The sequence below is a fragment of the Tasmannia lanceolata genome, unplaced genomic scaffold (assembly GCF_043159265.1).
Source record: "Tasmannia lanceolata isolate RefF3 unplaced genomic scaffold, GAP_Taslan_0.1 ptg000031l, whole genome shotgun sequence".
In the NCBI taxonomy this organism is placed as follows: domain Eukaryota; kingdom Viridiplantae; phylum Streptophyta; class Magnoliopsida; order Canellales; family Winteraceae; genus Tasmannia; species Tasmannia lanceolata.
In genome coordinates, this window is record NW_027518708.1 from 1,074,199 (window position 1) to 1,083,493 (window position 9,295).

Genomic DNA, 9,295 nt, shown 5'->3' on the forward strand with positions numbered 1-9,295 from the left:
TTTATGGGTCATATCTTTTAAGTAGATCGACTCTCTACCGAGCCTCTTTGGGCACCGGTTTATGGGTCATATCTTTTAAGTAGATAGACTCTCTACCGAGCCTCTTTGGGCACCGGTTTATGGGTCATATCTTTTATCCATTGTTCGTAGCTTGTTCGGTTTGGAGATTTATTAATGTTGAGGAGTAATCTCTTTCGTGGACGGATGTTCGAAAAGGAGATTTCATTATTTGAAGGGAACGATTACATGTCTGCAACATCACAAAGAAAAGAAACAAAGACATAGATTTGTTGGAAATAAGGAAATGAAAACAAACTACATTCTTGCCTACTGGTAGAATTTCGTTAGGTTTGAAATATGCCAAGTGCGGGGATGGGGCTACCCTCCAAGTCTTCCAATTGATACGATCATGGCTGGAGAGTGCGGGATACGCGATAGGGTCCCTCCCAAGTGGGAGCCAATTTTCCCGAGTTGCGAGGGTCGGAGACTTTCGATCGACGTAGCACCAAGTCGCCCGCTCTTATTGCTCTGTCCTTCATCTTGGAGTTGTAGTATCGGGAGACTCTATGTTGATACGCGGCCATCCTGACTCGGGCCTTTTCTCTAGTTTCTTCTACAAGGTCAAGACTGCTCCTTAGGTGGCTGGGATTGACCCTCTTGTTGTATGGTTCAAGCCTCGGAGAGTGGGCTCCAATCTCGATGGGTATCATCGCGTGTAACCCAGAGGCGAGGCTGAATGGTGACTCTCCCGTTGCGGTCGTGGGGGTGGTTCGATAGGCCTAGAGGAGATTGGGTATAACCTCTGCCTATAAGCCCCAGACGTTTTCTGCGCGTTTCTTCAACCCCTATAAGAGAGTTCGATTGGTTACTTCAACCTGTCCGTTGGCTTGTGGATGGCCGACTGAGGTGAACCGTTGTTCGATACTGAGTTTTTCGCAAAAGTCCTTGAACCGTCTGCTCGCAAATTGGGTTCCGTTGTCGGTCACGAGGACCTGTGGAATACTGAACCTACTAATAATATCATGATAGAAGAAGTTTTTCGTTTCTTTGGAAGTAATCTTCTTCACTGCTTTGGCCTCGACCCATTTGGTGAAGTAGTCAATGGCGACATACATCGTTCGGTGCTCTTTGGTCGAGTTTGGAAAAGGCCCTAACATATCCATCCCCATATGGCGAACGGGACCGGATTGGAGATGGGTTTGTAGGGAACTGCAGGGAGACGAGGTACGGTAGCGAACTTCTGGCATTGTTTGTATTTTCTGACAAAATCAGAGGTGTCTTGCTGGAGAGTCGGCCAGAAGAAACCTCGGCAGAGGATCTTGTGAGCTAACACCTTTTCGCCTGAATGATCGCCACAGATTCCTTCATGGACTTCTCTCATGGCGAGTTCCGCAGCGGAGGGTCGGAGACATTTCAGTAATGGCCATGAAAAGGACTGCTTGTACAACTCCTGTCCATCGAAGATGTAATGGGCGGCCTTGGCAACCAGGCGTCGAGCTTCCTTTCTATCCGAAGGTAAGACACCGTCTTTCAAGTATCGTACTATAGGATCCATTCAACTAGGTTCCTCGTTGAGTTGTAGGATTTCCTCTTTCTCAACGCTAGGTTGGGGGAGGATCTCGGTGTAGATGTTTCCTGGTTCGAACAATCCTGACGAGGCCATCTTGGAGAGAGCATCGGCGCGGGTATTCAATGTCAGGGATGCATGTACTATCTGAAATTCTGCGAAGGCGGAGAGTTCCTTACCTTTTCCAGGTATTTGATCATCCGCTCCTCTTTTGCTTCACTGAAACCATTAACCTGGCTCACCACCAATTGTGAATCACTGTGAACCCTAACCCGACTGGCCCGTCATTCGGTGGCGAGAGCTATTCCAGCGATCAAAGCTTCGTATTCTGCTTTGTTATTGGATGCTATGAAATCTAGTCGTAGGGCGTACTCAACGAGGAAATTGTCTGGTCCTGTTATGACCAGGTCAGCACCACTGCCCCCAGCGTTGGAGGATCCATCCACGTATAACATCCATAGTGGATCTTGGTCCCGCTGGTTCAAGGTCGGTTCTTTGGCTGGAAGACCTAGCTCTTCGGGTTCCTCCATCTGTACTGTCCGCTCGACAATAAAATCTGCAAGCACCTAGGACTTGATCACTGGACGGGGTTTTATCTGGATGTCGAACTCGCCTAATTCAGCTGCCCAATTAATTAGGCGTCCTGAAGTGTCGGGCTTCTGCAATATCTTTCGAAGAAGTTGGTAGGTGAGGACGGTAACGGTATGAGCATGAAAATACGGACATAGCTTTCTCGCTGATAGGACGACAGTAAAGGCGAATTTTTCAGTCTCCTGGTATTGCGTTTCAGCGTCATGGAGCACTCTACTGACATAGTAAATGGGTTGCTCCGTTTTTCCTTCCTGCCGAACAAGTACAGAGCTTACTGCGGCGGGTCCAACAGCTAGGTATAGGTACAAATCTTTCCCCAGTACCGGCTTTGAGAGTAACGGAAATGCTTGGAGATATTCCTTTAGTTGGTCGAAGGCCGTCTGACATTCCTCTGTCCATTGAATGTCTTTCATGCTTCGGAGAGTTTTGAAGAAGGGCAGGCACCTTTCGGCAGATTTAGACATGAACCTGCCTAGGGCCGCGATTCTGCCTATGAGTCTTTGTACATCTCTGACTTCCTTCGGCGCTGTCATTTCTAGTAGTGCTTTTATTTTTTCGGGATTGGCCTCAATTCCTCGCTGGCTGACCATGAAACCTAGGAATTTTTTGGAGGTAACCCCAAAGGCACACTTGGCGGGGTTCAACTTCATTCGGTTTCGGCGGAGTACGGCGAAGGCCTCTTCGAGGTCGGCGATGTGGCTCTGTGCTTTGAGACTTTTGATGAGCATGTCATCAACATATACTTCCATGTTCCTCCCAATATGTTCAGCAAAAATTTATTGACGAGATGTTGGTACGTGGCGCCAGCATTTTTGAGGCCGAAAGGCATGACCTCGTAAAAGACAACCCTTGGTCGGTGACGAAGGAGGTTTTTGGAATGTCGGGACCATACATCTGGATCTGGTTATAGCCGGAGAATGCATCCATGAAGCTTAGCATCTCGTGTTCGGCGGTGGGATCAATGAGGTGATCGATCCTTGGTAACAGATAGCAATCCTTGGGGCATGCTTTGTTGAGATCCGTGAAATCTATGCAGATTCGCCACTTGCTGTTGGATTTCCTGACCATCACGACATTGGCAAGCCACTCTGGGTAGCGAATTTCTCTGATGAATTTGGCATCGAGGAGTTTGTCTACTTCTTCCTTGATGTGCTTTTGTCTTTCGGTGGAGAAATTGCGTTTCTTTTGCTTGACTGGCTTGGAGTTAGGGTCTACGTTCAGCTTGTGAACTGCTACATCTGAGGGAATTCCCTGCATGTCAGAGGCGGACCAGTCTAAGATATCCGAGTTAGTCTTTAAGAAATCTACAAGGTCAGTTTTAAGCTTACCTGATAGGAGGGAACCTATCTGGACGGTTTGTTTGTCGGAACCGGGGAACAGAGGAATTTTCGTGAGCTCCTCGACCGGTTCTCTCTGCTTTACCTCAACTCGAGGGTCGGGACCACCAATGGGGAAGGTTTCTTTGGAAGCCTTTTTCTTTTTTAGTAGGGCGACGTTGCATTCGCGAGCTTTTTCCTGGTCGCCGATAACTTCCCCGAAGCTGAGTTTTTTGGGAAAGTTTATTTTCAAATGGGCCGTGGAAACCACTGCCCCCAGTTCGTTCAGCGCAAGCCTTCCAATGATTCCATTATAAGTGGAAGGGACGCAAACTATCACGAAGGTTTGCATGATGGTGCGTTGGATTGGGTGAGCTCCAAATGTTACAAGGAGTTTGATTTTCCCGCGTACCTTGATTTTTCCTCCGGAGAATCTGAAGATGGACCAGTCAACAAGCTCTAGCCTATCACTACTGATGTCCATTTTGGTGAAGGCGTCTTGATGGAGGACATTGACCGAGCTTCCAGTGTCTACCAAGATTCGACCTACGTTAAAGTTGGCGATGGTGAGTCAGACTACCATAGCTTCATCATGCTGTCGATCTATCGTTCCATAATCTGCTTCGGTAAAGGTGATGGGTACACTGGGACTCGGATCCGACCTCGACTTCTTGGAGGGATTTTCTACGGAGTTGATTTGTCCCGCATAGAGGGCGCGTCCTTCCTTGGTCGGCCCTCCCGATGCCGGACCATCGTAGATGGTGTCGATATTTCTGGTGATCTTATGTGCTTCCTCTCGGTCCAAAGCTCTTTGCCTACTACTTTCCGCCCGGTGGCTGGGTGAGCGACAATGTTCGTCTAGCCGGTGAATTTCGGATCTGGGACGTTGCTGGGTCCTTGGGGGTTTTGAAGGTAATGATCAATCCAACCAAGTTCCACGAGCTTTTCAATTTCATTCTTAAGATGATAACAATTGTCGGTGGTGTGCCCATGATCTTGGTGAAAATGTCAATATTTACTAGAGTTTTTTCCTTTTCCCGAGTTTCTCATTCTTTCGGGCCAGTGTATGGGCTCTTTATCGCGGATTTCGTACAGGATATTTGAGATGGTGTTGTTCAATGGAGTGTAGTTGACACTTTCAAACTGGGGATTTGGAGCGCGACGATTATATCAATCATTGTGTCTTACCTGCTTATGACTCGGTAGCGCCCTAGAATCGTCTTTCCGCTTTTCATTTCCTCGGGTGTTCTCTAACTCCCTTTCCATGGCAAATGATTCCTCATTATTGATGTATCTATCCGCAGTGGCCATGAGTTCTTGGAGGTCACAAGGAGGATTCACATTCAAGGCTACTTTCATATCTCTATCTCGGATGGCATGGCAAAGCGCGGCGCAGACCATATCAAAGTTCAATTTGTTAATTTGGTGGAGTTCCACTTGGAACCGACTGATGAACTTCTGTAGTGTTTCGTCCTTTCCTTGCCGTAAAGTCAGAAGAGCATCGGCCGGCTTCTTTCGGGGCCGACTGTTAACGAAATAAGCGACAAACTCCTTTCCCAGTTCGTGGAATGACTCGATGGAGTTGGGCCTTAACTGACTTTACCGGTTGCTAGCGTCTTTCTTTAGGTAGGCGGAAAAGGCCTTGCACATCGTGGTGTCTGAAGCATTTCTGATTACCATCTCACGGCGGTAAGCTCGGAGAAACTCAAGAGGGTCAGATGATCTGTCATAGAGATCTAACCGAGGCATGTCAGAATTCATAGCAACGATCGCATTGGAGATTCTTGGAACGAATGGAGAAGTGATTTCGCTATCCCCCTTCGCTAGGAGGTCCGGGTCGCAGGGCGCCTTCATTTGATGTTGGAGTTCTCTTATCTGACACTGGAGATCGACCATGCTGGTGGGGTTTTCTTCTGCTTGATTGTTTCTTGTAGGACTTTCTCTTGGCAGAGGTATCCTGATCATCGACCCGATGTACTAGATTCGTTGGCTCCACCATTAGGTCATTGCCTCTTCGATGTGGACTATCACGGCGATGGTCGGGTGGCGGGCTGGTGATTGAGGCAGACCCATGTTGATACTGGCGGGGTCTTTGACTCCGAGGATTTCATCCTTCTGAGGATCCTTGCTCCTCTGAAATCTCGGCGGGAAGAATTCCTTCTCCCGGTGGATTTATAGGCGGAGGTGGCGCCGTCGGTTGGGGAGGGATCCTTTGGAGCACTTGTTGGAGGGCGGCCGCGACACTTCGAAGTTGTTGTGTGAGCTGGTTGAATACGGTCATAGTTACAGGAGCGTCGCCAGAACCAACTATTTCTCCCGTCTCCGCCGGCGGCTCGTTGTCTCGTTGACTTGCTTGATTCCTCGTAACCATTCCACCGTTAGGTTGGAAGGTAGCTTTCGACTTTGGCATCGTTCCCGCGGATGTCGCGAATCTGATGACGCCCAAAATCTGACTGCACAAACTAGCTTCACAGAACTTGTAATCCTGCACTCAGAGAGAAAGCGTCAGTGGGCCCGGAGTTGTGGCTCCAGACGACCACTTGGACACTCAAGTCAGAGATAGGCAATCACAGACAATGGACGGGGAATGGGAGAGGGTCAAATCAAGTTACAAGACCAAAGGAGGAAAAGGAGAATGGAATGCCTTTGCTTGAGTGTGTAGACCCCTTTTTATAGGGGAGGAGACCCACGATCTTGGAGATATCAATTAGGCCTTTAATTTATCCTACGTGGACCGTGATGGATGGAGAAGGAGATCATGGAGATATGATTTCCTGTGATTCTGGGCGGAGATCTTGGATAGTGGCTTAGGCGGGATGTTTTGAATTCAAAAGTCGCGCCTTACGTATAACGGCCGTCCGGATTAATCGTTTGGGAGCGAGATCCCCACAATAGTGTTTCTCCCTTTGAAATTCGGCAACGAGCTAAGGAGAAATGTTGAGGGGATTTTGTCACGTTTGCTAGTGAGTGTTACTTGTGGGGTTTGAATTGATCTAGAAGGGCGCCGGAGGATAGTTTTGAGGGTCGGTACCGTGTATACCGATTTTACCCCCAACAGGTTCCAACCGTTGGATAAAATCAGACACTACACTTATGTATGCACAGAAAAATATATGCATGTACTGACATACATAGAAACACATAGATGCATTCATATTTTTTTTTGAAATGTACACATAGATGCATTCATGTAAACATAATCAAACAAAGGGAGATAAACAGAGCATATGGTAGACATAAACCCACTACAAAATAAAAGCCCAACACCCTCAAAGAATAAAAGGAAATGAAAAGCTTTATTATTCAAGTTACATACCTTTGTGAAGGAAATAGTTCAAAGTACTAGGTCTAAATCCTAAGCTCTCTACAGACACAAATTTCTGCAAGCATTAAAAGAAAGTTTCAGTGGGATCATACAACAAAGAAGAAAAGAACGAAAGTGAGAGAATGCTAATATATGGGAACTATCTATCTCAGCATTTTTATATCAAATGCTGATAGATGGGAACTACCTTTCTCATCGTAGATCTCGTGTCTCCAGGGAAAGTGAGCAACACTTGTCAACTCTTGACTCATGACCCATCCACAACTTGACAACTTCTCCCTTGCACCGGTACAGAGGGCCTCGTATTAGGTAGCCATCGAAAATCAAAGCATCAAAACCAAAAACTCTACTATAAAAGGTGCATCATCAAAGAAACTAAAGAAAAATTACATCAGCAAGGAAACAAAAGAATAAGCAATGGTGAATGCAATTCCTATCCCTTTGCTACCTGATCAGTAGTTCATATCAACCTCCATATTTATGCACACTTAAGATATAAAAATCATCAAGCAAAAATAATATGACCATCAGCAAAATCATCCATTAGCTATCTCGTCCACAAAAAAATTTGGAATTGGATACAAACCAATAGCATGTCCCAACGACTATTCACATGAAGATTATCTATAGTTTAGCATGTCCCAATGATGATGTCACTCATCATCTGTAACTACAAAAAATAGTTAAGATCCAAGTCCATAACTACAGAAAGGTACTAAAAACATAAAAGTAACTTAATTGCTCGGTGCTTGTTTAACCTGCAAAGAAAGTAAACCAAAAAAGAAGAAGAAGAAACGGATTAGTAAATGTATGATAAAAAAATATATTAAAAACCAAAATTGTATCATAAACATACACAGAAAGATGGCCAAACGACATGTCCTCCTGTCACATCTCTAATCGTTTTGGCCCGTCCTGATGGTCTTACCAAAAGTTCATCGCCCACTATTATAACCCAGATACTAACAAGAGAGAATCCGTATCCAATCGGTGTGCCATCAACTATCATCGTCAGATCTTTGCTCACAAGAAGTCCTTTGGCCAATTCAACCCCTGGTCGTGACAAGCTCATCAAAACAACCTAGGCAACATTAGGGAAATGAAAACTTGCAAATTACACAGTCAATGATAGCAGTGAAGTATTGGAATTAAGAACATGAAAACTTAAAATCAGTTATACCTCTGTGGAGGAGCAAGATGGGTGACTTGCAGGGCGAAGTCACATCTCATGATGGAGTTGCCTCAGCAGTATTCTAAAATTATTACAAAATAGAAAAGTTATGTCAAAAATCTCATTTTACAGATTTGTATCTTGTATCCAACATAATTTCAAACATTACCTGGCTACGATTGAAATTTGACATGAAATCCTGCATCTGTTGGGTCATCTCCTCCTTAAATTGGCAAAAATCCTCCCTAATTTGTTCGTTATCATTTCTCTCTTCTTCAATCATTCTCCGATAATCCATGTGATTCGGTAATAGCCCAAAACAATCAGTTGGGGTCGTACCAAACCCCATCAGTCGTACCCTGCCACCTCCTGCCACATCTCTTTGATCCCATGAAATGGGCAAAGACGTCATCCCTGGAAGTAGCAATGTTGCTAGTGGAAGACTCAGGATACTCAATCTCGTATTATTCGAATTTTTTCTGAAAATGGAAAAAAAAACAAAATAAATAAAGCTTAACATAAAACCGGACAAATAAACAAAAAAATAGCATATAGAATTTGAACATTATATATAATAACATACCATCAGATCCTTTGATGCTTTATCAACAGCCTTCCCATTTTTCTTTGTATGGGTAATCTTGAACATTTCAGGGCGAGTAAGAACCTTGCCACCATTTTCTTTCTCCTGTCAACACGGAAACAATTTTATCATGTCAAAACTGGTATATAAATGATGAATTAAATTAAAATTTCATGAAATTACCACATCACAGCGTTTACATGAGAAGCTCTGACTCCCTGCAGTGTGTATAATGCTTTGTTTGGATCGATTAAGCTTGTTCGTTTTACTGCTCTTCTGAAATTAGCAACCAAATATAATAATGTTAATTTTTTTTATAATAATGTTAAAACCAAAATAAGATTGCATTTTACCTGACCAAGCGATGATTGCCAATGGGTGCAGAGACCCTCCCACTGCGAATTGATTACTCTATCATCCGTGCATAGGAGACCAGGATCGAAGTAATTACGTTTCAAATAACACTTTCAATCTTTCCATTTTGTACCGATATTACTCAGTGTCCAACTCTTATGCATCTCATCGACATCATAATAATCCTAAATTGACATGTAAGAAGCCTTTCATACTATGGAATTATAACAAAATTTAAAATCAAAATAATACTAGCTTCCTAAACTAACATGTAAGAAGTTAAGAATACAATTCATTTTCATCGTACCTGAACACTTCCCACGCATCTTCTTTCTGTTCGTTATGCACTTGCCTCCAGTCGAATTGGTCAATTGGTAACTTCTTCCCA

General features: G+C 44.5%; 1 protein-coding gene and 1 long non-coding RNA gene across 2 annotated transcripts; both read right to left on the bottom strand.

Moving 5' to 3' along the window:
• Nucleotides 1-2,923: 2,923 nt before the first annotated feature.
• On the bottom strand, nt 2,924-3,958 carry LOC143859516 (uncharacterized). The gene has a single exon (XM_077370196.1). It carries the CDS (start codon nt 3,956-3,958, stop codon nt 2,924-2,926), a length of 1,035 nt encoding a protein of 344 aa, XP_077226311.1.
• Nucleotides 3,959-8,350: 4,392 nt separating this feature from the next.
• Nucleotides 8,351-9,029, bottom strand: LOC143859533 (uncharacterized). The gene is made up of 4 exons (XR_013239277.1): nt 8,907-9,029; nt 8,737-8,829; nt 8,554-8,658; nt 8,351-8,449 (listed from the first exon to the last, which is right to left on the bottom strand). It is a non-coding gene; the product is annotated as an uncharacterized LOC143859533 (long non-coding RNA).
• Between the last annotated feature and the right edge of the window lie 266 nt (nt 9,030-9,295).